The sequence below is a fragment of the Monodelphis domestica genome, chromosome 1, assembly GCF_027887165.1.
Source record: "Monodelphis domestica isolate mMonDom1 chromosome 1, mMonDom1.pri, whole genome shotgun sequence".
Classification (NCBI taxonomy): domain Eukaryota; kingdom Metazoa; phylum Chordata; class Mammalia; order Didelphimorphia; family Didelphidae; genus Monodelphis; species Monodelphis domestica.
Genome location: NC_077227.1, coordinates 72,142,583 through 72,157,494, shown reverse-complemented (window position 1 = coordinate 72,157,494; position 14,912 = coordinate 72,142,583). Strand labels below are relative to the sequence as shown.

The following is a 14,912-nucleotide window of genomic DNA, read 5'->3' as shown; positions in this document are numbered from 1 at the left end:
GTACTAATTTAAACTCCAAAGATCTTGTGAATTCAGTGTAAAGTCTGAGCCCCAATTAATATGGTCTTCTATTCTCCCTTAGCACCCAAATAATTCCTGGGAATTAAGTTGGACATTTAGTACATTGATTTCCTAGTGACCTGAAATACTAAGTATACTTTCCAAAATGCCTGGGGACAGTGACCAGACTGGTGAATAGCTTTACGATCATTTATGAGAACCAGTTGAAGGGACTGGGAATATTTAGCTGGGAAAAGAAGACTTGGGAGGAAGGCATGTTATAACTGTCCTCAAGAATTTGAGAGTTTGACAAGTGAAAGATGAGCATTGTTCTGCTTGGCCCCATAAAGAGAACTAGGAAGAATGAATGGATGGTAGATTTAGGAGTGGGTTTAGGTTTGATGCACGGGGGTAACCCCCCCCCCCAAAATTAATAGAACTGTAAATTGGAATGAACTGCTTTAGGAGGTTCTCAGACCTCACAAAAGATTATCCAATGAAGATTAGATGTACCATTTGTCAAATGTATTGTAGAGGAGCAGAGGTGTCAAGTACTCCTGCCACATATCCTGGAAGTGTGGCCAGGACCCAGATTAAAATGTAATTGGGAAATATTTAGCAAAATGAGTAAAATACAACAGAATATGGACAACTGAGCAAATGGTTTTCTATACATATGGTTTTCTAATGGTAAATTAATATGCAATTTCAGGATCCTTATGTATAGTTTAGTGCCTCCCCCTTTTCTATCTCATTTCAACACCACTCCTGTAGGAGATATTCTTGTTTGCCTGTAGGTTGGATTAGAAGGCAATGGAGGCCCCTTCTAGCTCTGAGGTTTGGTGATGATCAGTGGAGTTTTAAGTCTATTAAGCAACAGCCATTAGACAAATAAGAAAAGGAGAAAAGATGTTTAAGCATTTGAGAAATAGTTTTATTTTGAAGGGAGAGCTTTTAAAATTTGATCAACAGCTTTGTTTTGATCATGGTCTAGTAGGAAGGTAGCTAGGCTGAAAAAAAACCCCTATGAAATTGTAATTCAGAAGCAGGAATAATGGATCACAACTAAATGAAAGCTTTAGCTGTGTTTTTTTAGGTAAAGAAACGAGATGGGGACATTTTCTCTTCAATAACATGATGGATAGGAAAATGCATGACTTAGATAACATTTATAGATGGAGTTAATATTGCAATATATGGTTTAAAATTATTTAAGGTAACAATATCCCTTTTCTGTATGTATTTAATCAGGTGAATGGCAAATCACTATTGGGTCAATCACGAAAGGCAGTTACTGATCTTCTTCGTCAGACTTGGGGCATCGTCAGGCTCACTCTCTGTCGACGTACTGATGTGAATTCATCTCATTACAACCATGGATACAACAAGATGTTTTCACGAAGGAAAGATATAGCTCTGCCCGGTAGGTCATAATGCAGTCCTTTGATCCCTTCTGTTCTTTTCTCCTCTGGGACCTCTCTCTCCATCAATCATCCACTTACTTCTCTCAAGTGACTTCAATCTCTCTCTCTCTCTCTCTACAGGGTTATACCCCTTAGCCTATGCATATACTCATTTCTCCTCTCTTCTTAAAAAAACCAACCGAACAAAACCCCAAATTCAACCTTCCCCTGACCCTGTCATTCCCTCAAGTGATCACCAATCTCTTCTTTATTCATGATTATAAACTAGAAGAGGAATACTTTGAGAGAGGCACTACCTATATTTTCCATCAACTCTAATCAAGAGATATTTTAATAATTCTGAAATCATATCTTCTACTATCTCATCTCAAATGTCATGAATCAATATTCTCAGGATCTCTTTAGGTTTCATAAATTTGTTTTGTTTTTAGTATTTTGATAGCTTTCTAAATAATTATTTTTTGTAACATATATGCTATTTTATGCATTTAAAACATTATTCTCTGAAAGGATCCACAGGTTTTATAATGGGGCCAAAGGTCCCATGATATATATATATATATATATATATATATATATATATATATATATATATATATATATATATATATAAAGATTAGAAGCCAATGATGATGATGATAATAGTTTTTACATATCACTTTAAGTTTTGCAAAGGACTTTACCTGTGACCTTATTTGATTCTCATTATATCTTTGTAAAGTAGGTGCTATTATTATTTTTGGCTTACACATGAGGATGCTAAGGCCAAGAAAGCTTAGGTGTTTTGCCAGTGTAAAAACCCTAGTAAGTGTATGAGGCAGACTTAAAACTCAGATTTTTCTGCCTCAAAGTCCAACACTTTATCCATTACTAGAGAGGGAGAGAAGGAGGGGTGTGAATTTAGAGACTGATGTTTAATGGAAATTATCAAACTCATGGGCTATAGTGAAAATTCTTAGCTCAATGTCACCCACAAAATATTATTACTTTAGATCTGTCAAGCATTGAATTATCCGGGGGAATTTCTAGCTCATTGTAAATAGACCAATCTTTTAAAATGCCTGCTATATCATGAAAACACAATTCTTTAAAATAAATCTAAAACTATAAGACATACAATCATTCCTGAAAGGGGAATGGCAATGAATCATGAATCAATAACTGTCCTAGGCATAGCCAGGTCTGCCATTGGTCACCTCCTTGGCTGACCAGAAAAAAAAGAAAAAAGACAGAGACGTAACTCTGTTCTCCTGGCAGGAAGGAAGACATGACCAGAAGGAACACAGCCCCCCAAAGCTTCTGATCTAAGCCTTATGGACAGAGGAGGGGAGAGAAAATGAAAGCAGAGACTTAGCCAAATCTTTGCTTTCCTGGACAGTCAGAAAAGAAAGACAACAAAAGTAAGAATGATGGAAACATGAATGTAAGCCTTCATGTTCATTGTTTTTTACTGAAAGAAAAGAGCGAGGGCAAGAAAGAAAGAAGAAAATTAGAATTAAATTCCCAATGTGCTCCATCACAGGGAAAAGCCAAAAGAGTGAAGGAAGTAAATATTTACAAGAGGACCCATATTTTGAAAACTCACTTACTACTACTGGTTTAATCAGGTTCAATACTCCTAGTCATGTTCCTTCTTGCTAGGAATCGGCTCTGCCACTATTCAACTCATCTGAGAGAGGGACGTTATCTCTTATCTTCTGCATTTGAAGCTATGAAGGTTTAAGCAGGTGGAATTATTTTTTCTAAGTGAAGGGGGTGTGATGCATGAACTGTATTGCCTATACATGTATGTGTATCCAGTGGGGCATGAAGAGATTTCTCTGATGTCTCCTCTGGCTGCCCTTCTCCAAAGTAAGACTTTCATTCCTACCAAGAGAAAGTAGGAGACTCATGCCAGATGGTAGCCGTACTACTTTCCTTAGAACTGGGCTAGATTTTACCTGACCTCTTCATAACTATCATTAGTCTAGGAGAAATATATATATATATATATATATATATATATATATATATATATATATATTTTTTTTTGTTTGTTTGTTTCAAGCTGAGCTCCTCATGGGATCCCTTAATGGAAAAAAGAATACCCCAAGCTATATAACCACAGTGATGCAGCTCCCTTCCCACCAAATACTAGTTCCACAATAAACAAAAGTAGCAAATAGAAAAAAAAACCCAAACAAACAGTCCCCCCACCCTTGCCCATATTACCAAGATGAGAGCAAACAGAAATCAGAGAAGGTAGACAGGTGAGAAAATATACCAGACAATACCACAGAGGGAATGAGTTCTCCCATTGAGAGTGACATATCTCATCTCAACAGAAGGAGAGTGATGGTCCTAAGTTTCAAGGAAATTTTCTCTCAGGGGAAATTCATCACACTCTCTAGTAGAGCAAGCTAGGGAGAGTTTTGGGAAAGGGAAATCTCCTCCATGACATGTTGGCTTTTTCCCATAGTCTTTCTTTCCCTTCAGGGATCTAAAGAGACTCTGGAACTCTTTGGAAGCTGGAAGTCAGAAGACCAGGATCTCTCTTCACTCAAACTCTCACCAGCTCTGCCTCTCATAAAGGCATGAAGCCTTGAGTAATCAAACTCCATGAATAGATTTGTCTATCAGTGGGCTTTTAGTCCCAGGATTTTTAATGAAGGAGTAGGAATCAATTGTCAATCAAGGGGTTTCTGCTTTATTAATAAAAAAGAAAGTTTTCTTATTCTAAGTCTACTGGGCTCACAGTTTTGAATAAGGGGGTCTTTCCCTATTAATAAAGATAAAATAAGCACCTTCTCCCCATCTCCCATCCTCACTGACCATCCATGCCCTAATGAAAACCAGTCTTTCCTTAGACCTATCCCTACAGGAGCTGAATGGGAGGGACAATGTCATCTTTCCTTCTTTTCTTCTTCCACACAGCTAGAAGGTAACTTGGATTGATTTGTAAATGATACCATTGCTGAGGATGGCTGAGTGGGCAGATTGGTAGCATCCAAGACCAATTTCAAGAGTCATTTTCATTTGCTATATCCATTTCTAAATCATCCATTCTCTTCTCAGGATCCTGCCCCTTCATCTCTGTTCCCACTCCTTTCCTGTAATTTTTCCTCTCCTCCAAAGACATCACTGTCTTTTTTTTTGTTAAATACAATGGATTCCTTTCCTATTCTCCCTATCCATGAACTCTCTGCAGCATTTGGACCCTATGGACTACCCTCTAATTGCTATCTTCATCTTTTGGCTTCCATGACATTTCATTTTATGCTATCTAGATTTTTAGGTGATTGACCATAGCTTTAGGAGATTTTGGAGAGCCTTTAATTCAAGAAGGTTTGTGTGTGTGTGTGTGTGTTTGTGTGTGTGTGTGTGTGTATGGGTCTGTGTGTATGCATACATGATAGACTCCTTTGATAATCTAGTGAAACCTATGGACCCTTTCCCAGAATAATTTTCATATAACAATTTACAAAAAATACATACAATTACACAGGTGGTTAGAGTTCAGTGAAAATAAAGATGTAAAATTTTCCCCATCTTAATCTCATTAACCTCCTGAAACCTATTCATGTACCTCAGTGGACCCTAGTTTAGAACCTCTGATATAGTCCAGGCCATTATATGTATGAGGAAACTGAAGGCATTATTTGCCCCAAATCATACAGTGATTAATTAGCAGAGTGGCCCTTTCCAACTACCCTTCCCCCCAAGCCATAAGTGATGCTTCTCCATAAAGTATCTTCCTGAGGCACCATGGTGATTATGTAACTTTCTTGAAAACATTCCCTGATTCTCTACTGCCTACCAAATAAGGCATAAACTCCTGGCTGGTTAAGGCTATTTATTTTCCTATTCTCCTCATTCATTTGCTCTAGGCTCTAGCAAAACTTTATTGCTCCCTTCCTCCTGCTCAATTGCTTCCTTGTCCTGCCTTTGGTTTCTGATATTACCACCTTTCCCTCATGTCTGGGGTAGATTCCTCTCAGTTTTATTTGTGGAAGCCCTTTCAAGGTCAATTTAGGTGCCACTCACGCCATATAATTAGCATTTAACAAACATTTATTGCACTTAACTGCATTTAAGAATGTGCCAGCTACCTACCAACTTATACAATTTATTACTGTCTTAACCCAAATAATACCAACCTGCTCATGTTTGTCAGTTCATTCCTTATAATATTCCTCCACGCTTTTCACATCTCCCTGCTCTCCCATCACCTCAGGCCTATTCTGCTGCCTTTAACTGCTTTAGATGCATCCTGGAATCAGATCCAAAGATTATTTTGCTCTGATGCCTCCCATCTGCCTGCCTACCCCCTTGCTGCTACATGCTCTGGTTTCAGCTGAAGGGAGCAGGACCTAGTCCTTAGCTGTGGGCATCCCTGACCTCACACACTGCCAATTGCCAGTCTGCTATTCCAACATGGCTATGACTCCTAGAATGTTGTGTCTCTATGGCTTTCCTTCAAGAAGTTCACCTAGGGCAGGCAGGGGGCTGAAGGAGGAAGGGAGTCAGGACCTCTGGGGGGGGTCACTATCCCTTGGCTGCCCTCTGGACGTAGAAAATGGCACTGAATCTGTAGGTACAATTCAGTCCAGAAACTATGACCTGGGTCATTCCCCAGTTGCCAAAATAAGATTCATACTTCCCCAATGATATCTGCTTCAAATTATAAGATGTCTGGGTTACTTCAAAGAAAATTACCTCCTGACTCCCTCCCTTTCTTGACTATAAGATAGAAACTATGATTTGAACTTTCCATCCACAACCCTTATTATATATCCCTACTGTCCCCATGATGTTTACTTCATCTCAGGGATTGTCTCCTCAAATGTTTGTACTCCACCCATCCATCCCTGTATCCTCAATGCCTAGTCAGGATAGACAGACACCGACTACTGGATCCCTTCCCTTGTTGATGGATTACAGGATTCTGGGCTCTCTGAAGGAGATCTGGGGTCTAGGGCACAGGACTTTACCCACAGCTATAGTAGGGGCCTCTTTCCTTCCTGAATGACTTGTCCATTCCTTGATTCTAAAGAGATGGTATCTGGATTGTCCTTTGCCAACTTCTTCCTTGATTCCACTATTGACTTTAGTGGGGGCCCATGAAGAAGCCAAAGTCCTTCACTTTTAAGGACAAATAAAAGAAACTTCCTTCCCTTTTCTTTCTTGGATGCCTTCATGACAACATCACTCAAACATCAAGAACATTTCAAGTGAGACTGCTAACAGACTGAAGTAAAGATGGATGACAATTGGGGGCTCTTCTTAATTTGATGATGTCAACCTACTACCTTCTTCAGTCTGTGAGAAAGGTCATGTATGGCGTAGGACCCGCCTAAGTGCAAACTCTGATCTGCTGCTATTGGACTAGATGCTTCCTTGTGATGACAAACTGTTGTAGAAAAGGATATCCCATGCAAGCATGGGTGCCACAGGACCTCTTGTAGTAAATAATCCTTAGAAATGGACCCAAAAAATTAGTCTTCTATTCTAAAAGAGAGGAAAAAAAAACTTCAGGGAATATCTATTCCAGGCAATGTTCTTTCTCGTTATGGAGGAAGTAGTACCACTCTCTGAGACAGCTCGGGGAATGGCTCCACAATTCAGAACAGAAAGGACCTGAAAAGCAAAATTCTACCTGTATTGAGCTCTATTTCCATCGACTTGTGTATGATGAACAAATCCTTTTCCAACTGCAGCTAATGCATCCTAGTATACACAGAATAAATTAGACTAGCTCCAGAACACTTCATGTGTTTTGCCCCATTGCTGGGAGGAGCCTGGCAAGAAGATGGGAGTGAGCAAAGAATTACTTATTTTTTTGTGGACTAAGACAAACTTTTAGAAATGGGAATTTAATGTGGAACACCTATAATCTGTTCCCTGATTTATATTAGGTAATAAAAGCATGATTTTATATATTGAATTACAATTCAAGAAGAGACACATGTGTGACCCTGGGCAAGTCACTTAACCCCCATTGCCTAGCCCTTACCACTCTTCTGACTTGGAACCAATACACAGTATTGATTATGAGACAAAAAAAGGAAGAGACACAAAATATAGGATTGTATCAGTAGGAATGTCTTTAACCAATGCCAGCTATTTGATTATCTATCTGCATGGGATCTATATTCGTATTCCCCAATATCATCTATATCTATGTAAAATGAAAGGTATATATGCTGTATTTGCCTCATAATATACATATCTAAAACTACTCATATACAGCTAACTACACAGTAGTTAATGTTCAAATATAATGTATAAATATAAAATATACAAAATAGAGAGTAGTAACTACTGGATCCCTCCCCTTGTTGATGGGGTAAAGGGGAGCAGTTTTAATAAAAACAGGAATATATATATATATATATATATATGTACACACACACACACACATATATATATAAATTTCCCCCCTTATTTTTCTTTTTATAACTGCCTACTGAGAGAAAGGGGGCAGCTAGGTGGCACAGTGGATAGAGTATAGGACCTGGAGTTAGGAAGACTTATCTTCCTGAGTTCATATCTGGCCTCAGACATTTCTTAGTTGTATGACCAGGGGCAAGTCACTTAATGCTATTTGCCTCAGTTTCCTCATCTGTAAAATGGGCTGGAGAAGGAAGTGGCAACCACTAGTATTTTTGCCAAGAAAATCCTAAATGGGGTCAAAGAGTCAGACACACTGAAAGGAGTGAACAACACAACTGAGAAGCAGTCAGGCAAGTCTGGCTGAATAATATCTTTATTTCACCTCTGTCCTACTATTCAGAAATCAGATGATATTGCCATTTTTTCAGCATCTTTGAAAACTGAGGTTCCACTCCCAGATCTGCTGAGTTTTCTTTGAAAACCAGAAATACCTACCCCACCCCCAATAACCTCTTCTTTGGTACCAGGTACCTAACCTTTGGTTAGGAACAAAGGGACCAAACCAGGCCCCCAAAATATGGTCAGGCACCTGATTTCTGATGTCTCCACATCAGGATGCACTCTCCCAAGCTGGGCTTCCTTCCCTCCTTCTCTTTTGAGGGAACTGCAGTGGAAGTACTAGTTTCTGTGACATTTAAAATATTTGGCATGATTCAATGGCTTCTAAATATATTTTGCTCTATTTAAAATGTCCTGTATCCTTTTCTAGTTTGGGATTGGAGCTGGGCGATTGACTGCCATCTGGTGATCAGTATGAGATTGCAAGTCCTCCTGGGCTAGGAGGCATGGGACTGATTGGCTCTCCCCTATTGAGGCATCATTCCTATTCTCTTAGTAAGTGCTTGCTGGGGTCACCTTAAAGGCTACAATTTACATCATTTCCCTTCCACCCAAACTCCTTTTTGTTTAGTCTCCCTAATCTTTAATTCCCCTGTAGGGGAAATACACACACACACACATGTTCCTCCCAATACCTGCGCCCTCCCAAAAACCTATGCCCTTAGTTATTTTTAGAGGCATGCCAAAGCCCACTAGAGAAATATTCAGGGAAGTAATGGAACAACAGCTAAGAGGGAAAACAGAACAGTGGTACCCCAGGCTCTCAGTCAAACCCAGCCTTCCATGCATTATACAGCAAATTAGAACTGCCTTTTACTTGCCTTCCTCCTCACCCCATTTCCTCTTACTATCTCCTTTGCTTTCCTAAGGGAGAGTCTTGTCCCAGAGGCATTTACCAAATATTAAAGATTTGAATTTTGAGCTAAATTTGATTTGGAAGAGAGTTTGGGTGTCCACTTGATTAAACCCCAATTTCCCTCTGGATCTGGTTCTGGTCCAGTCTGGATGGAGTCCTTCATTCATTTACTTAGAAACCATTTATTAAGTAATTGTTATATGTAGGCACTGTGCTAAGCACCAGAGAAGAGGCAGAGATCATTGAGCTTTGGTCACAGACCTCAGGAACCTTACAATCTGGTAAGGGGATATGGCATATAGAATACTGAATGATAAGTAGAGTATAGAATAGAATGAGAGAATAACAAATATATGGCGCTATGTAAATTTGAAGGAAGGAAATATAATTACTGGTAGGGTGGATCAGGAAAGAATTCTTGGAGGTGGTAGCATAGATGTGTAGGATAAAGATGGAAGTCAATGGAAATGACACTCTGGGCAGAGTGAATGGCATGAGCAAAGAGAGAGAAAAATAAGGTGCTAGGTAAGTACAAGGAATTATGAAAGTCTTAAGTTTGACTAGAGCATAGTGTAAATGGTTCTGGGTGGGCTGGGACTGGGATCTAGTGCGAGATTAGGCTAGAAAGGTAGAGAGGTGTCAGGATGGCCCCAAAGACTTTCTTTGGTAGGTGACAGGGAGATGTTGAAGGAAGTTTATGATGAGTGATGTCAGCTTTAGTAACTAGGGAGTATGGTTTTGAGTGTGAGAGGCAAGAAAAAAATAAGCTTGAGTAGACAGGAAGATTTTTAGACCAACTGTGGGGAACAAGAAAGGGAATCAATAAAAATAGTATCAAACAGCAATGAGAGCCCTTTTGAGGTTAAGCAGCTCGGAGGAGAGGATGGTAATGAAGAGAGGAATATGGATTTATTAAACTCTTGTTATATGTCAGGCACTGTGCTAAGAACTTTAAAAATATATTATTTGATTGTTCTAATCCTTAGGCAGCAAGGTGGCATAGTGGATATAGTACTGAACCTGGAAACAAGAAATCTTCCCGAGTTCGAATCTGCCTTCAGACACTTACTAGCTATCTGACCCTGGCCAAGTCACCTAACTCTATTTGCCTCACTTTCTTCATCTGTAAAATCAGCTTGAAAAGTAAATGACAAACCATTCTAGTATCTTTGCCAAGAAAACCCAAATGGGGTCATGAAGAGTCAGACATGATTCTTCAATTGAATAACAATAATCCTGAGAAGTAGGAGCTATTATCCTCATTTTACAGTTGAGGAAACTGAGCCAAATAGAGGCTTAATTGACTTGTCCAAGGTTATATGGCTCATAAGTGCCTGCAGTGGGATAAGTACTTAGGTGGTCCCAAGTCCCTGGCTGGTTCTCTAACCTCTGCCCTATCTAGCTGCCTAAATTTATATCATCTTGAATTTGAGACAATCCCCAGTCCCATTAAGCAGCTAAGAGCAGAATTAAAGAAATTAGATAGTAGGCAATGGTTACCTTTGGTCGAGTATTTATTACCAAGGACTTGGAGGTGTCATGGTATCATTGGATCAAAGGGATCATTGGATCAAGGATTCCTCACCCCTGCCCCCCATTCATTCCATTCCAACTCATGTGAGTTCTTTTTCATCTGATCATAATTTCACCGTCTTACTCTGGCCCCATCTTTTTAGGAGAGAGATATTCTTTCTTTCTTTCTTTGCCCCAGCTGTCATGCCCCTGATTATGCTTTTCCTTGTGATTTTTAGAAGTCAGGTCTCTGAAAGTTAGTGCTTGGCCAAAAATGTTTGTTGGTTGCCCTTTTGGTCTCTACCTTATTTAAAATAGACCCTTCTTCCTTACAGTTGTAGATTGATATCTGCTGCCTTCTTCTCTGGGCTGATCTCATGCCCTATTATTTTTCCCTTTCAACTATCAGCAGGTCAAACCCACCATAAATGATTTGTTTTTCCTACCCCAACTCTCACAGATGGCTCTGGTTCCTACTTCTCATCTCCATAGGTCTAGTCTGTTGGTAGTACTGGTGTAGGTGACACTTCCAGGGGCTGTTAAATGTGGTCAATATATTACCCTTCCTCTAAGCTTTTGGCTGCACTATGACCCTATTGGGGAAATGGTTTTCTTCTTAGTTCAAGGGTTTTTCAAAACTTAAGAGCACATAATATTTACGTAGTCTCCTTCCTCCCCACCCTCAGTCATCAAGAGAGCAATATCATTAGTGTTAAATTCAGATCTGCTTGTTACTATGATTTTCAAAAAGAAAGATATTCTTCCCTTTAGATTTTGAAGCCCACAGTTTATAAAGAGGAAAATGGAGCCCAAGATGGTGTGTAAAGAGTAGGATAGCATCCAGCTGCTTTAAATAAATTCACATCTCAAGGCCCCAATTAAATCCTAGGGAGCAGAAAGAACTTGCAGATGTTATATCTAAAGAGAACGCAGAGAAAATGGGTGAGGCATTTGAGGAGTGGAAATAGGCAAGTGTCCCAATTTTTTAAAAAGGGAAAATGGTGAAATTTAGAAGCTACAGCCTAGTAAAATTTGACGTCAATCCCTGGCAAACTTCTAGAATGGGATTAAACAGATGTTTTTTGAGCTCATTGAAAAGGATGTCCTGATCATTAGAAGGCAGACAGGGTTCAGTGAGAACAAGTCGTGCCAAACGAACTTCATTTCCTTTTCTGATAGGGTTACCAGCATGGTAGACAGGGAAATATTACAGCTGTAGTATCTCGTTATCAACAAAACATTTTGACCAAGTCTCTAGTGGTAAAAATATGAGTAAGTAGATCAACTGTGGTTAGTTGATCAACTGGGCCCAAAGAGAGATAATTACCAGAGAGCTATTCATCTGGAGGAGGCTTCTAGTGGTCTTGCAGGGTCCTCTGCCTTAGTTCATGTTCTAAATAAAAAAATAATCATATTTATCAAACTGGTGGGCACAAAAGTAGGAGGAATAGCTAAACTGTAGGTCAGAATCAAGCTATAAAATAAGTTCAGCATGTTGGAACACTAGGCTAAAATCAATAAGATGAAATTAAACAGGGATAAAGTGAAACTTCTGCATTAGGTTAAAAAGAATCAAAAAGCTTAAGCATGGTATTAGAAAGGAGAGACATGATTGGACAACAACCCAACAGAAAAAGACCAGAGATTTTTTTTGGTTCACCACGAGTTCAGTACAAACCATCAATATGATGTAGCTGCTAAACAAACACAAACATATTGTTCGGTCCTGTCTAACTCTTTGTGGCCGTATGGAATCTAGCATGCCAATACCATACATGGGGTTTTCTTGGCAAAGTTACTAGTGTGGTTTGCTATTTCTTTCTCTAGTGGATTAAGGCAAGCAGAGGTTAAATGACCTGCCTAGGTTACATAGCTAGTGTCTTAAATTGGGTTTGGACTCAGTGCTTTCTGAATCATCTTCCTGAGTTCAAATATGGCCTCAGACACAAACCATGTGGTCCTGGGAAAGTCACTTACCACTGTTTGCCTCAGTTTCCTCAACTATAAATTGAACTGGAGAAAGAAATGGCAAACCATTTTAATATCTTCACCAAAGAAAACCCGAAATAGGGACACAAAGAGTCAGATACAACTGAAAAACAATTGAACAATTATAATAATTTCCCGATTACAGACCCAAAGCTCTATTCACTGAGCAATCTAGCTGTCTCTAACAAACTTAGGATGCAAAAATAAAAGTTTGGGTCCAAATCATAAGTCTTTCTGTGCTGGTCACACCTGAAGGGTTGAATAATAAGGAAATCATCACATTTTAAGAAAATCGAAAAGCTAAATTAGATTGAGACACTAGTAAGAAAAAGGGAGAAGAAGGGTCTAGAAAATATAAGGGACAGTTGAAGAAACTGGGGTTTTCTGGTTTAGTATGGGGAAAAGTCTTAAGTCATTTCATATATTGAAAGGTCTGTCAAACAAAAAGAGTGGGCTAGTTCCATTTTGCTCCAGTAAGCAGAATTTGGGACAATGGATGTTTTCTAGACATCCTAAATTTAACATATCCCAAACTGAACTTATTTTTTTCCCCAAAATCTTCTCTTCTTAATTTGTCTATTACTGTCAAGAGCACTACTATCCTTCCATTCAGCTTGGCTTACAACCTAGGTTTTTAAATCATCATTCTCTTCTCCCTACTTCACATCCAATCCATTGTAGCCAGATCCTATCAAATATACTTTGAAGTATCTCTTGTATACACTTCCTTCTCTCCTCAGACACCGACAGTGTCCTGGTGTGAGCCCTTATCACCTCATATCTGGATTAATGAAATAATCTTGTGCCTCAAGGCTTTCCCTACTCTACTCCATCTTTCAGTCAATGTCAAGTTAATCCCCCTAAAGCACAGGTCTGACCTTATCACTTTCATCTTCCCCCCCTTTCCTCCCTCCTCCATTTAATAAACTCTAGTGGTTCTCTGTTGCCTCAAGGACTAAATATAAAATCCTCTGTTTGGGTTTTTTTAAACCCTTATTTTCTGTCTTAGAATTGAGACTGGATATTATTGGTTTCAAGGCAGAAGAACAGTAAGGACTAGGCAATTGGGGTTAAGTGACTTGCTCAGGGTCACATAGCAAGAAGATGTCTGATGCTAGATTTGACCCCAGAATCTCCCTACACTCCTGACTCTCTATCCCCTGAGCCACCCAACTGCCTCATGTTGGATCTCAAAATCCTTGATACACTGGCTTCTTCCTACCATTTTCACCAGATATCTGTAATCCACAATACTGACTTTCTTGCTGGTCCTTGCACAAGACAGTTCATCTCCCAGTTCCATATGTATTTTTCTTGGCTATATCTCATGCCTCAAATTCTTTCCCTCTCATTTCTGACCATGATTTCCTTAGTTAAAATCTCACCTTCTGAAACAACCTTTCTTTGTTCCTTTCATAATTCCTCATAGTATCTTTCCTTTAAGATTATCTTCTATTTATCCTGTCTAGATCTTGTTCTTGGTGGTTTGTGTGTCATTTCCACCATTAGACAGTGAGCTCCTTGAAGGTAGGAGCTATTTTTTGCCCTTCTCTGAATTCCCAGGGCTTAGTACAATTGCTAGCATGGGAGAAGTGCTTGATAAATGCTTGTTGACTGATTTGGCAATGAAGAGAAAGAAGTTAAAAGAAGATAAATGTCAGCTCAGTATAAGGAAATTTTTCTTTCTTTTTTTTTACATTTTATATCTTTTTTATTCAAAGATATTTTATTTTCTCAATTTCATTGTGATAACAATTTTCAATATGCTTTCTGAAACTATAAGATTCAAGTTGTCTTTTTCCTCTCTTCCCTCCCCCTTCTCAGAGATGGTAAGCAATTTGATATGGATTATACATATATTATCATGTAAAACACAGTTCTGAACTGGTAATTGTTGAAAGAGAATACTCATACAAAACCAAAACCCCCAAATAAAGCCATACATAAGCTAATGTGAAAAATAATATGCTCTGATTTGCATTCCAACTCAACATTTCTTTTTCTGGAGATGAATAGCATTTTTTTGTCCTAAGTCCTTCAGATTGTCCTAGACTGTTATATTACTGAGTTGATCATTGTATAATATTGCTGTTGCTGTGTAGAATGTTTTCCTGGTTCTGCTTATTTTGCTCTGCATCAGTTCTCATAGCTTTAAATCATCTTGTTCACATTTTCTTATAGCACAATAGTATTCCATCACCAACATATACCACAATTTATTCAGCCATTCCCCAATTGGAGGGCATCCCTTCAATTTCCAATTCTTTGCCACCACAAAAATTGCCATAAATATTTTTGTACAAATAGGTCATATCGAACCTTTTCTAACAATTATTGCTTTCCAATAATTCAGCAAATTT

At 38.8% G+C, this 14,912-nt stretch overlaps 1 protein-coding gene across 1 annotated transcript in view; it reads left to right on the top strand.

Moving 5' to 3' along the window:
• LOC107650799 (inaD-like protein) overlaps window positions 1-1,434 on the top strand; it is a 71,009-nt gene extending 69,575 nt beyond the window's left edge. Inside the window, exon 6 of the mRNA XM_056815408.1 lies at window positions 1,252-1,434. Coding sequence (XP_056671386.1) covers window positions 1,252-1,434 — 183 coding nt within the window. The remainder of the gene's footprint in view (window positions 1-1,251) is intronic.
• The last annotated feature ends 13,478 nt before the right edge of the window (window positions 1,435-14,912 follow it).